At 49.9% G+C, this 17,947-nt stretch overlaps 1 protein-coding gene across 3 annotated transcripts in view; it reads left to right on the forward strand.

The window, feature by feature from the left end:
• ANP32A (acidic nuclear phosphoprotein 32 family member A) overlaps positions 1-14,473 on the forward strand; it is a 41,001-nt gene extending 26,528 nt beyond the window's left edge. For all 3 annotated transcript variants that reach the window (XM_039468662.2, XM_003929685.4, XM_074392744.1), the window contains exons 2-7: positions 5,474-5,623; positions 5,863-5,985; positions 8,766-8,964; positions 10,333-10,430; positions 12,900-12,963; positions 13,234-14,473. In XM_039468662.2, coding sequence (XP_039324596.1) covers positions 5,474-5,623; positions 5,863-5,985; positions 8,766-8,964; positions 10,333-10,430; positions 12,900-12,963; positions 13,234-13,295 — 696 coding nt within the window. In that variant the 3' untranslated portion in view covers positions 13,296-14,473. The remainder of the gene's footprint in view (positions 1-5,473; positions 5,624-5,862; positions 5,986-8,765; positions 8,965-10,332; positions 10,431-12,899; positions 12,964-13,233) is intronic.
• The last annotated feature ends 3,474 nt before the right edge of the window (positions 14,474-17,947 follow it).

A 17,947-nucleotide genomic window follows, 5' to 3' on the forward strand; every position in this document is an offset into this window, starting at 1 on the left:
GGTAGGACTCATCCAACATTTATTCTGTTGAATACGTCTCACGACAGTTTGACTCACCTGTGTATTTCCGGCTCCTAATGTTATGCCTGGCGCAATAAACAAGACATTTGTTAAGCAGTTGCTCTGGTCTCCACTCCCTGCTAGGCTGATTACAGAGAAGGACAGTCCCTGACCTCTAGGAGGATCGGATGCTTAATACACGATTAAATGATTCATGCAGCAGCTGCCCTTGGTGCCCCAGGATGCACAGAGCTGGGCTGGAGAAGGCTTCCTGGGGAGGGGAGCTGGATTTGTAGGGTAAGAGTGAGAGATGGGGGGGTGCTGAGATTGGATGAAGGGGAGGGAGCTCCGAGAATGGAGAACCTTAGAGGTCTTGTGTAGAAAGTTGAATTTTTCCCAAGGTAGTGAGAAGCCAGGAATGTTTTCTGGGCTGGAGTTGACCCTTCATAGGTTAAACAGATCCCATCATCCCCTTTCTACAGAGGCAGAAGCCTGAGGCCTGGGGCAGAGAGCTGAGATCATTGAGCCAGTTGGGTCCTTGCCCTCTAGTTCGAGTCCTGTTCCCGGTAATCCAGGCTGCCTCCTGCCCACTTCCATCCTCACAGTTACAGAGGCCTGGTTTGGAGGCAAAAGCAGGCTTGAAGTGACTTGAGGTGACCGTGACCAGCGCTACAATGTTGGAAATAGAGAGGAAAGGTCAAATTGGAGAGATCTGTAGAGACATGATTTCAGTTTTAAAACAACAAATTGTTCCTTAGAGCAGTAACGTATTTGTGTTTATCGTGGAATTTTCAGGTCCCGTTGGTGAGAAATGACTGGCAAGTCTTTGCTTTGGAGACAAGTTTTTCAGGAAGCGCAGGAGCCCCAGCCATCTGACATCCTGGGAACCTTCAGTGCCGCCTCACTGACCTCTCTCATGAATATGAGAGCCTCTTTTAGGTGTTCCCTTGAGGAATGAAGCATTGGGTCCTGTGTAGGTTTCTCTTCAGGGTGTTGGAAAAGCTTCTGATACAAGCAGAGTAATTTCAGTTCAACTAGATAGAGTAACCACATTTGGATATTTTTAAATGGCCGGTGGAGTTGGGAAAGAGTCTACAAAAGTACAAATTTTCAGTTTAATTTTAACTTTGCACTTCGCTCACACCCAGGACTTGGCAGGGGAAGTGGGCCTTGATTTTTTTTTTTTTTTTTTTTTCTTTTTAAAGCAGAACACACCCTGGATGGAAAAGGGATGTACTCTTCCCATGGAAGGGTTAGAGCCAAGTGCAGAGGAAATGGGTTTGGTATTGTAGCAGACACTCAGGGTGGGTCTAGGCTTTGAAACCGGAGCACGAGGAAAGTGTGGCTATGTGGAGGCAGGCAGGGAGGAGGACGGGATGCCTTTCACAGGCAGCTGTCGGGCTGGCGTTTTTGTTTTGTGCTGTTTGATGTATTTCAGTACTCCACAGCTCACCTGCTCCTCCCACTGGGACCCCTCTTCACCTCACAACAAGCAGTGTGTCTTCCCCCATGTGGTATGGGCTTTTTGGTGGTATCAGCAACCTCAGATCTAAGCCCTGGCCCCTCCCTCCCCTCTGTGACCCGCCTCCCCTTCCCCCCCCCCACCCCCATGAAACAGTGGGGATTCTGAAGACCTCACCTTTAAAAAGATGGGGATTTCCCGAGGGAGTGGAAGCAGCCTCTTGCTGTTTGGGGAAGAGCAGGGTCCCAGGCCCCTCTCTGTATCCTTGCCTGCTCCTGCAGCGTCATCAGAGCCAGGGCAGGGCTGGGCTGTGTGCTTGGGTTGCTAAGGATGTGTAACCAGAGCGGAGACCTCTTGGGGGGGTGCCCACCTGGCTGGTGGAACAGTTAGAAGAGGAGCTGAAAGGGAGCTGTAGGGGCAGAAAGGTGTGATCCCCTTCCTCACCCATCATAGGAGTCACGGCCAACACTTACAACAAAAGAAAAGCATAACAAATTTATTTCATCAAAGTTGTAAGTGACATGAGAACCTTCAGAGAAGACTCAAAGACCCGGGGAAACTGCCTATTTTATGCTTAGATTTGATGAGGAATAATAAGAGCATGAAGAAACGTGATTGGACAAAGGGGCGTAGGCTGAGAGGGAACCCAGCAAGGCCTGTCTGTTCAGATTCTTCTTGGCCTCTCTGTGTAGCGTTCCTTTCTCCTAGATGCGGGGCAGGACCTCTCTGGAATGAGGGTCTTCAAAGGAGAAGGGAGAGAAGAGAGTAGCCTTTCTCAGCTTTGCTTTGGGAAAGAAGAATTCTAGTTTTCATGGCCCGCCTTGGGGAAGAGAAGTTCTGGATTCTCTGACTTCTAGGGAGAGAGGGTGAGAGACAGGAGGGCAGGAGGAAGTCACAGAGCTTGCTTCTGAGGGCTTCCAATCTCCTTTTAATTCAGAGTACTCAGGACACCAAAACCCCTTACATTGGGGTCATGTGTTCTGAGCCCCAACACAGCCAAGAACTTGTAGAATTGACTTAGGGGTCTAGGGAGAGCTTGTGCCCAAGATTCCTGTCCCAAGAAGCCATCAGGGGCCCCTCCTTATCTTGTGGCTAACACCAGCCACCTGGGTGCACTAGACACCCTCCTGTGACCTTGTTTTGGGGTTTTAGGATGAGCAGTTCGGATGTGCCTTTAAAACGGAGCCAACACATACCCCAGGGAGTGGTTATGGGGATCAAGCAAGACTGTGTATGAAGCACCTAGAGTGTGCCTAGCGAGTACTCAAGAAAGATGCGATCATTATTTTTAATAAAACCATTAATAGTGGTTGCTTGCATATTGTCCTCGAGAGGAGAGGCCAGATTGGGTACGATGGGAGAAGCTGGGGACCAGCCTTGTCAGGACTCTCAAACCTATGTCTATCTGTAGTATTCCTAGGCAGCCTGCCCCAGCAGCAGACCCTTGGGCTGTGGGCAGGGGTGGCAGGCATCATTGTGCCTCTCCAGGAAGGAGGCCGACTTTCTGGACGAATTCCCTGGGCTCCTCAGCACTGCTCTCCGGGGCCCTCGTCTCCTTGGCTAACGGCAGTAAGAGGAGAAGCCATTGACCCATCTAGAAAAACCGCATGCCTGCAGTCTTTGAGGGTAGACTGGAATCTCTTCTCATCTTTGCCTTGTTTTGGTGGAGCTTCAAGAATTCCCAGGGCCTTCCAAGGAAACCAATGACTAAAGAAGACTGTGAGCCATGTGACTCCAGTGTTTACTGCAGGAAGGCGATGGCTCCCCTCCCCCAGTACGGTGACTCTCCCTCCATCTGCACTGGTCCCTGAAGGCCCAGCTTCCTGGCTGTACGTTGCTTTCCTGTCCTAGGGCAGAAGGCCTCACAGGATTTATTCCCAGGCGCTCTTGCCATGACCTTGAGAAGGTGGCTTGACCTGGACATCTGGATCTCAGGGACTGAGCGGGTGGGAAAGGACTGAACCTCCCCATCCCAGACCCAACAGGAAGGTGGGCTTTGGTGACCATTTCCTAGGCTGAGAGCTCCTGAGCTCCAGGAGAGGGCTGCTGCGCTCCCTGGCTCTCCCACTCTGTGGGCTCTGCCAGATGAAACCCACAAATTACTGCTGTCCCGGGCGGAGCGGCATGCCTCCACCCACCACTAAAGAAAAGGCAAGGAAGCTTCAGGGCCCTACAGGACTCTGAGATCCAGGTGGACCCCAGCGCTCCCCTGCTCTGCCCACTGGCAAGAGTGGACCGAGGAGGGGCAGAGCAGGCTTCATGTGGACTCTGTTTCCATCTCCTTTCCCCCATATCTCTATTTGGCCCAAAGATGCCTGGGTAAGAGGGGCACCTGGTCATTCTGGGCCCAGTAGGAAGAAGCTAGGCAAGTTGGCATGCTCAAAGGAGCAGGAGCAGCCCTGGACAGCCTGGCTGCTTATCCAAGAGAAGAAAACGCCCCGAGGGGCCGGAGCAACCCTTTGAACAATACAGGACTGCTGTAGAGAAGGATGAGCTTGTGCCATGTGATCCATTGGTGAGAAATCAGGGCCTGTGAAAGGAAGTTCAAGGGAGAGAGGGAGGCAGCAAATCTAGTTGATACTGGTAAGTGTTTCCTGGCAGCTGCGGGGAGCTTGGGCTTCTGTGTCCTGGGTCGAAGGAACTCTCAGATACGCGGTGCAGGCAGGAATCACCTTTAAGGTGTCCTCCAGTCCAGAGAGGCCAGGTTTCCCAGAAGCTGGCCTGCTCTGGGGCAGGTTGGAAAACTGTGGGCCAGCTTCCTGGAAGGAGGGCCACACACCGGGTCTCCCTTATTTACCCCCAGGGTCATTTTGTGCCTGCGACCCAGTTACCTATCTTTTTGCCTTCTTCATTAGAACCTGCAGTTTCACCTTCCGCTAAGTCTACCTCTTACCAGTCCTGAGAGAAGGTGGCTTTTTTCAGTTCTTTCTACTTCATTAGAAATGAAGGATTTAGGACCCACGTTGTGGGCAGGAGCGTTGAATGGGGAAAAGACAGGGCCACAGAAGTGCCTCCAAAGACAGACTTTGGGATTCTGTTGACGTCAGCATTTCATTATGGACCCATCCGAGGTTTGGGAGTTTCCCATTCTCCTTCCACAGCTATGCTGGACCGTGAAGAGCAAAGTCTAGCGCTGTGCTCTCCAATATAAGAGTTACCTGTGTCTCTTTGCACCTACCTTAATTGAAATTAAATAGAATTAAAAGCTCTGTTTCTCAGTCTCACTGGCTGCACTGCAAGTGCCCTGTGACCACACGTGGCTAGTGGCCCCCGTGTACTTGGACAGCACAGTCTGTTTCCATCCTTGAAGGAGTTCTGTTGGACAGGGCTGGGCTGGAGGTAGAGGAGAGTTGGAGGAGCCCCTGGTCTGCTGCCCCTGCCTGGGGGCAGGCCACGTGGGTTCTGCCGTGTGAATGCCAGTGAGCAGTGGTTTTACTCCCTTATTAAACGTGGCCCCCTTGCTCTCTGTGGACGCTCACGGGACTTGCTGGTGGCCAGTGTGGCAGAACGAGACATTTATTTTTGAAGGTCTGCTGTGATGGCAGGAGTGGGTGAAAGCAAGCGGGCATGTAGGGGTCTCATGAGGGCATTGGGGTGGTGGGACAAGGCCCAGAAGTCCCTAACAGTGCCGTGGCTGGTGCATGTGGGTTTTGGGAGAATGCCAGCACAGCGCTGGAATGAGACCACCAACCTTGCCAAAGGCATCGGGACTTACTGGCTTTGTCTTCTGTGGTCCAGCCAAGACCCCCGTCGAGTGGCTCCCTGATTCTGCAGCTCCGCTCACCACAGGCCTCCTCTCACCCAAATGTTGAAAGGAGACAGAGAAGTCAGGGTGGGCAAATCCATCCTGTGGTCGTTAGCAGCACAGTGATCCAGAAAGCTGGAACAAGTGACGGAATGACGGACTGCCTCCTGTGTCTGTCTCCCTGTTCTCCCAGGAGCCCTCTAACAGCCCTCCCCGGCTTCAGCCCCATTCCTCACCTCCGCTCACACGGTCGGTCCTTCTTGCAGGTCAAAGAACTTGTCCTGGACAACAGTCGGTCGAATGAAGGCAAACTCGAAGGCCTCACAGATGAATTTGAAGAACTGGAATTCTTAAGTACAATCAACGTAGGCCTCACCTCAATCGCAAACTTACCAAAGTTAAACAAACTTAAGAAGGTAAATAGAGTGTTTGGAGTCTGTGTGTGCCGGGAGGCAGGGGTGAGGAGGAGGAAGGGTTCTTCGTTTGTGTTTAGAAAGCGTAATTGAAGGGAAAGCCAGGTGCTCGCACCAGCATGCCAGACGATTCCGTGAGACTGCTTTCCCTGCTTGCCCGTCTGGGGAAAGCGGGGCAGCTCTGAGCCGAGAGCCTTTATTTTAAAAGCCGTTTCTGCTTTTTCTTTCCCTGCCTTGTTTAGCTTGAACTAAGTGATAACAGAGTCTCAGGGGGCCTGGAAGTATTGGCAGAAAAGTGTCCGAACCTCACGCATCTAAATTTAAGTGGCAACAAAATTAAAGACCTCAGCACAATAGAGCCACTGGTAAGTCATCCAGACCCTCCCCTCCCTGCAGGGGTAGGAGGCGGGAGGAACTGGCGTCAGCGAATACTACTTTTGCATTTGTCCCTTTCCCGCTTAATTTCTTTGACTCATGCTGTGCTATGAGACAGAATTGAGCTATTGTTTCTGCTGCGTCCATAGAGAAACTGAGGCCCAGAGAAGTTAAATAGCTTGACCAAGGTCACACAGACAGAATGGGCAGCTGTTGTACAGGTGGGGTAGAACCCTAGTCTCAGTTTCGGGTCTCCTGCTTTTCCACTCAGTTTTTGCTCGGCTTTGGAAACCTGAGCTATAATGTCTTCAGGTTCGGGGCATGGCTTGTTGTCCCTTTTCGGGAAGGTAGGAGTGATCCAAGAATTAAACTGGCCCTGGAGGTGGACTCCAGTTTTCTCCTTGGGTCGCTGGCCTCTGAACTGTGGGAGCTGAGTCAGTCCTGACATAGAACCATGGAATGATGGAGAGCCGTGTGGTGTGAGAGCCTCGTGCAGGCAGCTCTTCCTCAACGTGGCGTGGAGAACAGTGGCCCCTGCTCACCAGTCCTTGGTGTGACAGTGACCAGGCCCTCAGAGACCTGGGTAGCATTTCTGGCTCCTCTGCTCATCCTTATAGAGATGGACAGCTCCCAAGCTTCACCAGTTTACCAGCCAGAAAGGGGCAGGTCATGTTCAGAACAACACTTTATATATTACCAGGATCTGATTGGCTGTATTCCTTTGATTTTAAGGAAATCAACCGTAAGATGTGTCACTGATGAGATAACAACTCTTTTGGAATAGGAGATACTACCACATGAAGGAAATATACATGTTGTGAATATACACTTTAGAATCACCTCATAAGGCTGGGTGCGGTGGCTCACACCTGTAATCCCTGAACTCTGGGAGGCCAAGGCAGGTGGATCACCTGAGGTCAGGAGTTTGAGACCAGCCTGCCCAACATGGTGACACCCCGTCTCTACTAAAAATACAAAAATTAGCTGGGCGTGGTGGCGGGCACCTGTAATCCCAGCTACTCGGGAGACTGAGGCAGGAGAATCACTTGAACCCAGCGGGGGGCAGAAGTTTCAGTGAGCCAAGATTGCATCACTACACTCCAGTCCGGGTGACAGAGTGAGACTCCATCTCACACACTAAAAAGATAAGCACCTCAGGCATCTAGAATCAGGGAAAGGTCAGCAGGACAATTGGCCACGTTTGCCAAATTTCTCTTCTGGGTTTATAGGGGAGGTTGGGTATCCCTCAGATTGGGCCGGCGTTTTCAGGGTTTCTATCCCAAAAGGCACTCCTTGCCCTCCATGGATGCTCACGGGACTTGCTGTCGGCTAGTGTGGCAGAACAAGACACTGGCATTTCTTTTGCAAGCTCAAATTTTACCTATCCATTGACGGCATTGGGGCCAACTAGTAGAATATGCTTCCCACAGAACTTCTTTTCAGGTCTTCCCTGGAAGTCTTGCTTTTGTAATGTCATTGCAAAAGAAAAAAGTCGTTGACGTTCTGTGTATGTGTGTATGGGTGATTGGGTGTATAAAATCTTTGTGAAACATTGTGATTCAGTCACCGTTAGGTTTCAGGCACGTCCATGTTCACACTATCCACTGCCCCCTGCCCAGATCACACGTGTCTCAGTGCTTTCCCCACCCTGCTTGTCCGTGTGTGTTGCCTCCCCTCCCTAGGGTGGGAAGCTGCTTTTGATAGGAGGTGCCGGGCTTGCCCACACAGACCACTGTCAAGACTTCCACCCTGTCCTTGGCTCCTGCTGAGAATGACCCAGGTCTCAACTGCAGGGTCGAAGAGAGAACAACCTAGCTCCCGACACTGACTCCAAGGAGCAGTGGTTTTACTCCCTTGTTAGACCTGGCGCCCTTTGGATTGGGGTCTCAGCCTGGGATAGAATTTTTTATACCTGGTACCTCGAAGGCCAGTGAGGTAGGAAGTCAAAATGCAGCTCAGTTACTTGGCAGCAGTATGACCCTTCACTTCTTGGGCCTCAGTTTCCTCTACTAGCAAACAGGGATAACATTGGCAATAACCCATCTGGTAAAAATCCTTGACAAAGCACATCATGGCAAATACTAAGGACAGAGTTGGGATCCTCCATCGGATTTTCCTTTTCTTCTTTTTTGACAGGCAGTGTTTCAAAGAGTACGAGCACAGGTCTGACGTTGGGCTGCCTGATGAATTACGAATCCTGTGCCCTTCATTTCCACATCTGTGAAATGAACTAATAGTTATTTCTGCAGGGGTTGTGAGATAAAGTGACTCAGTACATGAAGTGTTATGTTAACTGCCCTCATCATCCTCATCCTCATTATCAGATGCAGAAGGAGTTAGTTTGTTAGTTCAAGTTGACTTTTGGTCCCCTGTTCCCCCCCCCCCCGCCCCCCGGCTCCTTAGTCCCAGGGAGAGGCAGCAAACCTCTTGGCTCCTGCACCAACAAAGCCCCAGGTTAATTCAGGTCGGTCACTGTTAAGACAGAAGCTGTAATTGTAGAATGAAAGTGTTCACATTGGATAAGGCTTCAAAGATCCTCCAGTCCAGCCTCCCCCCCCCCCATTTTCCAGATGAAGACACAGGCCCACAGACCGCAGGTGATGTGTCTGGGCAAACACCATGGCTAAGCAGAGCCAAGTCCCAGCTTCCTTGTCACCTGGAAGTCGTGGTCTATCCACTGTCTCATGGCACCCTGGCCTGTTGGCTGGAGCCACTTCCCCGCCTTCCTCCCACAAATCACTTACTGTTGACTTCATTTTTCCACTCGCAGAAAAAGTTAGAAAACCTCAAGAGCTTAGACCTTTTCAATTGCGAGGTAACCAACCTGAACGACTACCGAGAAAACGTCTTCAAGCTCCTCCCGCAACTCACATATCTCGACGGCTATGACCGGGACGACAAGGAGGCCCCTGACTCGGACGCTGAGGGCTACGTGGAGGGCCTGGATGACGAGGAGGAGGATGAGGATGGTAGGTGGCGGGGGGCGGGCTGGGGCTGCAGGGGCGCAGCTGAGGCCTTGGGGCTCCTCCTTGGTTTTACAGAGTGGGGTGGGCTGGGTGTTGGGAAGCCCCCACCCAGCTGCTGTAGGCTGGCCAGCTGCCTCCTTCCAAAGCTATGGAGGGGAGTGGGGCAGTCTGCTTGGTTTGCCATAGTCCCTAATCTGTCTCATTGGTTGACTTCCCTGAAAGAACAGAGCATGAGTCCCAGGCTCATGGAACTATCCTGAGATTCTCCAACTGCATCATAACTCCTTTAAAACCATCCAGCTGAATCCCCACTTCAATTTTTGTCTATTTTCCAAACCCCCGCCCCCCCACCCAGAGTGGAATTCTACAGTCCTTCTATAGTGTGACCCGAACTTAGACACTCTCCCAAGAAGGGAGGGAGGGATAGAGAGGAGGGTGTGGCCTGAGGACCCCCCCCCCACTGCCCGCCCTTTCCCATCTAGGTATTTCTGTAGCGGAGAGGAGGTCTGGAGCCAGAGGGGTTGTGGGGCCCCCTGGTGGTTGCAGGCCACAGGCCCATACTTAGGGGCTCTGCTCAGGTGCTCAGGAGCCCCAAGTGTTGAGAAATGGGGGGCTGCAGGCAGCTTCTTGGGCTCCCTGGCAGTGTGGCGTGCAGTCGGGACCTGCAGGAAGGAAGGAGGGAAGAGAAGGGAGATCTTCTCCCATTGCCTCCCCCTCCCCCTTGCCACCAGCACAGTGCAGCTTTCCCATGGGTCTTCGTGGCCGGATAAAGTTGAGAATGGAGACACTTGCCTGATTAATTCAGACACAGGATTTTGCTTTTCCTGGTTCAATTGGGAGTGTTTTGCAAGCTATTCAGAGACCGTGTTTGCCTCGGTGGGGATCTCCTGATGTGGCAGACTGCAGCCGAAACTGGCAGTCCTGGGACCAGGTCCCCTAGGCCCAGCTCAACCAGTGACTTGATGTGTGACCTTGAACAAGTCAGTTCTCTCTGTGCCTCAGATCTCTCACCTGTAACGTGAGGAGTTTGGCCTAGGTGCTCTTTCTAAATGAATTGACCTTGCCGCTTTCGCGGGCCCCAGAACTTGTTGCTCTGCTCTGACAGTTTCCTGGTGCTGTCAGTGTGAGAGACCTCCAGAAGGAGTCCTTCACATCCCTAACGCTTGGTTGGGGGCTTTTTGGGTACCACTGCAGGGTGTGTTTAATTATGTCAGCACTGTTTGCATGAGTTAGTGTGTTCCGTCTTTGGGCTTAGGTGGGTGTGGGAGGGTCATGGGCCCCACGCTGAAGGCACCACAGGGGCCTGTGGTGCCTGGGGGAAGAGCCAGCTCCTCACTAGTTCTGTTTCCATTCCCTGTTTCGATTGCACAGAGGAGGAATATGATGAAGATGCTCAGGTAGTGGAAGACGAGGAGGATGAGGATGAGGAGGAGGAAGGTGAAGAGGAGGACGTGAGTGGAGAGGAGGAGGTAAGGAGGCCGGAGTGGGCAGGGCAGGGCCACCGTCTGCCCCTTTGAGGCAGTCCCACTGAATGCCTCTGTCATTAGCCTTGGCAGCCCTGGAGCCCTGGTTAGGAAAGTTGCTCCCCCGTGATAGGTAGTGAAGTGAGTCCGTTTCAGAGCCTTTCCCTGGGCTGGTTCTGGGGAGGTGAAGAGGGGAAGAGGATTTTGGAGGCAGGGACTCAACCTGCTGGGGTAGAGCTGGCCTTCGTTTCTATGTGAAGAAGCCCAGAACACATGGCCCCATTTTCTGCTTTTTGCATTCATATGCTAATTACGATATTCACTGAGCACTTAAATTGCGTGTTAGAGAAAACCAAAGACTGCCTTGAACTGATAGGTAGCAGGATAACACGCTGGATCCCGAATCAGAGAGTGACACTATGCAAATAGAGCGTCAGGAGTTGGCCGTTTGCCTAAACAGATTGGCTGGTTCCCAGTTTTTTAACAAGGTCTGTGAGGGGGTGAGTCCCAGCTCTGCCACTCGCTAGCTGTGTGTCCCCGGACGATATACTTGACCTTTCTGAGCCTATTTCTTCATCTGTAAAACAGGGATCATGATAGCTTTCTCACAGGGTTGTTAAGAGGATAAAGGGAAGTGTAAGTAAAATGCTTAAGGACAGTGTCTGACAAGGGGTGAGCGTCTGACTGCTTATTGTAGGCGTTCACACCCTCCTCCAGGTTCCTGGCACTGTGTGTTGGGTTTTGTGTTTGTGTGTTCTGAGTCTCTCTGTAGCAGAGTCATTTTCTATGACTTGCTCAGAATTCGAAATCAACTCTTGCTCATTGCTCAAACTCTAACGACCTGGAGAGCTTTCAAGTGAAAATAGCTTGGACCAGGTGCCTGGGTCCTCTCCCAACTCCCCCTGCAGTGCCCTGTCTCCGTCCATGGAGGATGCAGACACATCCGCTCACCACACGGACTCGCTCAGATAGTGTCTTCCAGTCAGCCGGCCCAGGCTCGAGAGACACAGGCCAATGACAATAGAAAAGCGGAGTCCGGGGGCGGTGGCTCACGCCTGTAATGCCAGCACCTCGGGAGGCCGGGGTGGGTGGATCACTTGAGGTCAGGAGTTTGAGACCAGCCTAGGCAACATGGCAAGACCCCGTCTCTACTAAAAATATGAAAATTAGCCGGGCATGGTTGTGGGTGCCTGTAATCCCAGCTACTCGAGGCTGAAGCACGAGAAATCCTTGAACCGGGGAGGCGGAGGTTGTAGTGAGCCAAGAAGTCGCCACTGCCCTCCAGCCTGGGCAATAGAGTGACCACTTAGTCTCAAAAAAAAAAAAAAAAAAGGCTGGTGAGATGAGCTTGGTTTGTATTTAGTTGTGCTGGGTTTGTCTTCTCCTGAGGTCTAGACTCTTAGGCTCATCTCTAAAGAATATTGTGAGTATTTTACAAATAAAGTCTTAGTAAAACAGGTTTCCCTAGAAGAGGGCAGTAAGTTATATTGGCTAATAGCTGTTTCATCTTCCTCTTCCTGTTACAGGCATGCAGCATGTGGGGGTTGGGGGTTTTTTGTGGGCTTTTTTTTTTATTTTAATTATCTCACTGACCATCCGCATATTTCCAGCTTTCAGTAAAGGAGAGCTTATACGTGCACCAAAAAAATCAAAACAAACAAACAAACAAAAAAAAAAATGCAGAACCTTAGCAAGCAGACTGATGAGGGAACGCTTTGGTGACATTTTAAAAGAATATTTCCCTTGACAAAAAGAAGTCTGTCACCAAGTTCTTTTAAACTTCAGGAACCGGGTTTGGCAAGCAGAGATTTAACTAGCATATACCTTCAGGAGCAGAGGAAAGCAAGGCCCTGTGTTGAGAATGAAAGTCGTACACCTTGCTGAGTGTCAAGCTGGTTAGGAATGATGTCCTTGAGGGGCTTGAATTTTTCTTCCCCTTCCCTCCCCTCCAGGTGATCCAAGTTTGCAAGCTAGGGAAGGAGCTGGGCCGGGGGACATTGTACTTGCCCACAGAATCTGCATTTCCTGAAACTGGGGTCTTCCCTTGAAGCCAAAACTAGATTGAGGACAGATGCAAGAAAGGATGGCCTACTTTGCACAGCAGGGAGTCTGCTCGGGAACTCATTCTCCTCAGAGAATGTGCAGACTGGAAAGCTGCCGGCCTTACAGGGACTTCAGATCGGAGTTCTTAACCTGGGGATGGAATCCATAACCCCTTGAAACTGCTTGCAGATATTATAAACGATGCAGACGTTTTCTGGAGAAAGAGTGCAACTTTCTGCAGATTCCTACGTGGGTCCTTGATTCAAAATAAATTAAGAACCTCTGCTTTACATTCCTCTCAAGATGTCAAGTCTTGGTGGGGGCTCTGAGAGGCTGGGGGTGACCCTGGCATTTTTGTGCTCTGTGTGGCTTCCTCAGCACGTCCCGAGGCCAGGGCATTTCCAGTGTTCCCTTGTCTGTCTTTTCTCCTAGGAGGATGAAGAAGGTTATAATGATGGAGAGGTAGACGACGACGAAGATGAAGAAGAGCTTGGTGGTATGGCAGCCTTTTCACTCTCGGCTGGTAGCAGCCTGGCCCTTTCACTTTGACCTCAGATGGCTTAGACCCCAAGGGCCCTGGTAGTAGGCAGGACACTCCTGTGAAAGACTGCAGGTCCCCCGCGCCAGCTGTGCAGAGGCCTTGCCTCGGTTTCCCCGAATGGCAACAGCTTGCCAGTCATGTGGTCCCCTGGCTTCTAACGGGTTGGGTTAAGATAAAGAGGCGGGATGAATAACTAACCTAAATGCCACTTTCTTACTCTTCCAGAAGAAGAAAGGGGTCAGAAGCGAAAACGAGAACCTGAAGATGAGGGAGAAGATGACGACTAAGTGGAATAACCTATTTTGAAAAATTCCTATTGTGATTTGACTGTTTTTACCCATATCCCCTCCCCCCCTCCAATCCTGCCCCCTGAAACTTATTTTTTTCTGATTGTAACGTTGCTGTGGGAACGAGAGGGGAAAAGTGTACTGGGGGTTGTGGGGGGAGGGAGGGCGGGAGGGGGTGGAATAAAATACTATTTTTACTGCCACTCTTTATTTTTTCCCCCTACTTTTTCTTTGTGTCCGGTTTTTGTCCCTGTAAATGCGATAGCTAAGTACACACTAAGTGAGCATTTGTTGCTGACTCTCAAAGAGGATGGTTTGGAGTTCTCTTAACGTCTCCTGGTATTTCCCAAGTCTCTTGGGTTGGGTGGAAGGCCGTGGCTGGTCTCAGTTGGGTTACTCAACGCCGAGGAGGGGCTGAGCCCCAGCCATAATCTTTTGCTTCGGTTCATATGATACCTGCTTTTCTCGGGCCTGCTAGAGGCATCCAACGCCCTGGTTTGTAAATAGCAACCTAAAGGCGTATTTTGGCACTGGTTTGGGGACATTCCCCATCTCTCATCCCTTTTCCCCTTCACAGATGGTGGTGGGCTTCACTCTACAAAGAGGACTCTGATGTGACTCTTGAGAGCTTATGAGCCAGAGAGCTGAAAAGGGCAGGCTTGTGAGTTACAAGGAAAATGGATTGATTTGGTAATTATAATTAAAAGAAAAGAAACAAACCCTCAAACTTCAACTTCTTTAAAAGAAAAAATAAAAAAAAACTGTCCTATCTTGTTCTGTAAAATATTAGAACGCCTTGTTTTACAAAAATGATGAGAGAATTCTTCCACATGTACTTCTGTGCTTAGAAAATTTTTACAGACCTAAGCGCTGGAGACGTTGCTGCATGTCGGCTGGGTTTTTTTTTTCATACACCCGAGCACGGAAAAACTAACGCAAAATTGTATTTTCTTACCTAGTGGAAATCTGAAATGACTGCAAATTCCTAGTGAATGTACAGGTTTGCTTTTGTGTCCCTCTTCTGGTTGCTTTAGAAGTGACGTGTAATTTCTGAACCCATGTTTCATCTGTATAAAAGAACATCTGCACCAGTTTTCTCCTGCCCCTCAGAAGAGCCAAACTTTGAGTTTTATGTCTGTTTGTCATTGATAAATTTCAATAAATCTTTTTATACAATTTTTTTGGGGATGGCTTCTTTGAGTCCAACAGGCCATTGATCTTTTCAAGATGCATTCCAGATGAACTAGGTGAGGGGGGAAACTTCATTTTTGTTACCTGATGGAATAGCTTTTCTTACGATATATATATATATAAAATGTGATACTAAGTTTGGGTACTTTTGGCCTTAAAGCAAGACTCGGTGGTGTGTCATCATTAAAAGCTTCATTTAAAAAAGTTACAGAGTTACTTAAAAAACAAAACAAAACAAAACAAATAAACAATCAAGTTAGGCCAACCTTAGAATCTTGTTTTGAGTATCTTTCATTGTTTTGTTTGTGATATTGTAAAAAGAATGTATGGTTAAAACTCAGGAATGTATAAAACAAATTATTTCGCAAACCCAGAGGTTTACATATGGTGTTTTATTTTCTTAACTTAACAGTATTACAATCATTTCCCTGTATCTTTAATTTTCAAAAGCATGTATCTTAAATGGCTACATCATAGTCTGTCAACTATATTCTGATTTACTGAATTCTAACCAAATGGTTAGACGTTAGTTATGTCCAACTTACCACTGTAGTAGATACTGTTATGTTACAACTTATTCATACTTTTTGTGGATTTCTTAGTACAAACTCATAGTAAGGTAGTAGAGTCATCAGACCAAAAGCTAAAACATTGATGAGGCTCGTATACAAGGTTCCATTATCTTTTCCAGTAGAGTTAAGCTAATTTACTGTGGTTGTTTATACATATACACATATTCTTACGTTTTCATTCTTTACAGCCTTGAATCCCATAGCAAGGCCTGGTTCCTTACAATGTCTTATAGTTGCTGTGTGATTCCTGCAGGGTAAAGTGCTTCCAGAAGAGCCTGTGACCCACCTGCCCTTCTGGGCAGTGCCCTGGCACCTACTGCCCTTTGGAGCAAGCAGCCTGTGGCTCTAAGCATGGGATGGAGAGGTGACCTTCTTTGGGTCGGGTGCTGTGCTAAGCACCAGGGCTGTGAGGATGAGCTAGATAGGCATGTTCTTGTTCCTCTCAGTGGAAGAACAAGGGAGTGGGATGAAATTGAGAGATACTCCGGTCTGGCCTCAGGTTTTCTGGTCCTAACTACCCTCCATGGGCCTGTAAGAGTCACGACTAATAGAGCAATAAATACAGGCCAGGTGCAGTGGTTCATGCCTATAACCCCAGCACTTGGGGAGGTCAAGGTGGATGGATAGCTTGAGCCCAGGAGTTGGAGACCAGCTTGGGCAACATGGTGAGATCCTGTCTCTACAAAAAAATACAGAAATTAGCTCAGTGTTGTGGCACATGCCTGTGGTCCCAGCTGCTCAGGAGGCTGAGGCAGGAGAGTCACTTGAGCGAGGGAAGTCGAGGCTGCAGTGAGTCATGATGACCCCACTGCACTCCAGCCTGGACGACAGGCATAGAACCTGTCTCAAAAAGAAAGAACTACAAAATGTGGGGGGAAATGGAAGGTGGTGAATGGGTTGATAATGGGCCTCAGGGAGAAGAACGCTTTCTGTATTCATCATGCCAAGCATTCGCATCAACCTTTGAGGAAGATCATATTATGCCCATTTAACAGATAAGGAAAGCAGATAAATTGGGAAGAAGTAGAATCAGCATGAAACCCATGCCTATGTGGAGCTGTTTTCATTTCATGGAACTTAGGAGTAGCTCAGAAAGCTCAGACAAAGGAGAGGAGAGAAAGGAAGAGCTGGCCTTTCCTGAGCTCTTGTTCTGTGCCAGGCCCTTTGCTTCAAATGCAGCACATCTCATTAATCTTACCAAATCGTCACAGCCACCTTACGTAGATGCCATTACCCTTGCTACACAGGCGGCTTATAGGTTACACCCAAGGTCATTTAGCCAGGAAGAAGGCCCGCCTGTCAAGAATTAACCAGGTGTGAGATTCCAGAGCCAGCCCTCTTACCCTTACCGTAAGTGCCTCCCACATCCCGACTCCCCCTCCCCAGACCAGACCACCTGTGTGAGTGAGGGGTGTTGGAGTCGTTACTCACCCTTGACCATCACGGCTTCAGCTTCAGCAAGGGCAGTTTCGCCACTCAGTGTGCTAGTGAGTGGCACAAGGCAGACCCTGGAGAGGGAAGAACTTTTCCTAAGTCGCCCTGTTCAACCCTGTTATTTGACCAAAGAGGAAACCAACGCCCAGAGAAGGCAAGTGACGTGCCCAAGGTGGCACTGCAAGGGAGTGACAGCCAAGCCCGGAACCCAGGACTCCCATCCCTGGGCTTCTGCAGCTTCTGTACTGTTTGTGTCGAGGGGAGGCCAGCTGCAGTGACAAGACACGGTGCGGTGTGTTTTCCAGGAAGAAAACAGCCGAGCCTTGAGTGAATAGGATATGGTGAGTGCCATGGCCGTGTATGTGTTTTACGTCACATTGGAATGCACTGTAGGTTTGTGATATTCACAGTGGATTCGGCTCCCTGACATTGCCCTGTCTGACACTGATCCCCACTGAAGGGCTGCGCGTTTCCTGGTGCAGACCAGTGTCTGGAGAGGACGGTAATGACGATGCTTCTTGATTATGAGCTACTCTGTGTCATGCGCTTTCCATCCATTGCCTCCTTTAATCTTCATGGATTTCACAGAGGAAATCAAAGCTCAGAAGTGAGACAAGTAGCCCAGCTAGTAAGCGAAGGGCCTCAAAACGACATCCTTCTGACTCCAGAGACCTTGGTCTTAGCCACTGTGTTGAAAGTACCAGGCCGATGAGGGAAGGGGGGATGGCGGGGGTTGAGCAATTCAGTTTGTCTCATTTGCTGACTTGCAAAGGCTGTTTTTATCCTGGTTTAGAAACTCATTGTTCATGGTTGGAAGGATTCCCACAGTGGGTCCCTAATAAGCAGCTTTGGACAACAGCAGCCCTAAGTCGCTGGTCCAGCCCTTGGACAGACCCCTGGGGGCAGGGTGGCCCAAGGGTGAGCAGGCCAAGGAGGGGGCTGGAGATGGTTGCACAGATGAGGGTAGGTCCAAGGCTGGGTCATCTGACTGAGGCCCTCAAGGCTGGCCGTGGACGCGCTAGCAGAGGAGAGATTGTCGGAAATTCCACACACATTGGGGCATCTGGAGGCTGCTGGCTGACTGTGAACCGGGGAGCTGACACAAGGAACGTCCGTGGGGCTGCCTGCCAACCGTCCGTTTCTCTTGGCCTAGCAACAACTCCAAGGGACCGTTGGAAGGACTCACATGGATATGGACCATTCTCCATTCCCGAAGTTCAGATGGGCTGGCCCCATGCCTCTAGGTCTTAGGTAAGCAAGTTATTCTGTCTTGGTCAATCAGCCTAGTCCAAATCCTAACCACAGTGACTGGTACAAGGAAGTACCTGGAGCCCAAATTGGTTAAATGAGGCTTGGTCCCTAGAATCTAGATAACAAGAATCTTCCTATGGGAGGTGCTGAGCTAGAGGATGGAGGCCTGGAGTTGAGGAGGAGGCACAGCCCTTGGATACAGCC

This window comes from Saimiri boliviensis, chromosome 2, assembly GCF_048565385.1.
Source record: "Saimiri boliviensis isolate mSaiBol1 chromosome 2, mSaiBol1.pri, whole genome shotgun sequence".
NCBI lineage: Eukaryota > Metazoa > Chordata > Mammalia > Primates > Cebidae > Saimiri > Saimiri boliviensis.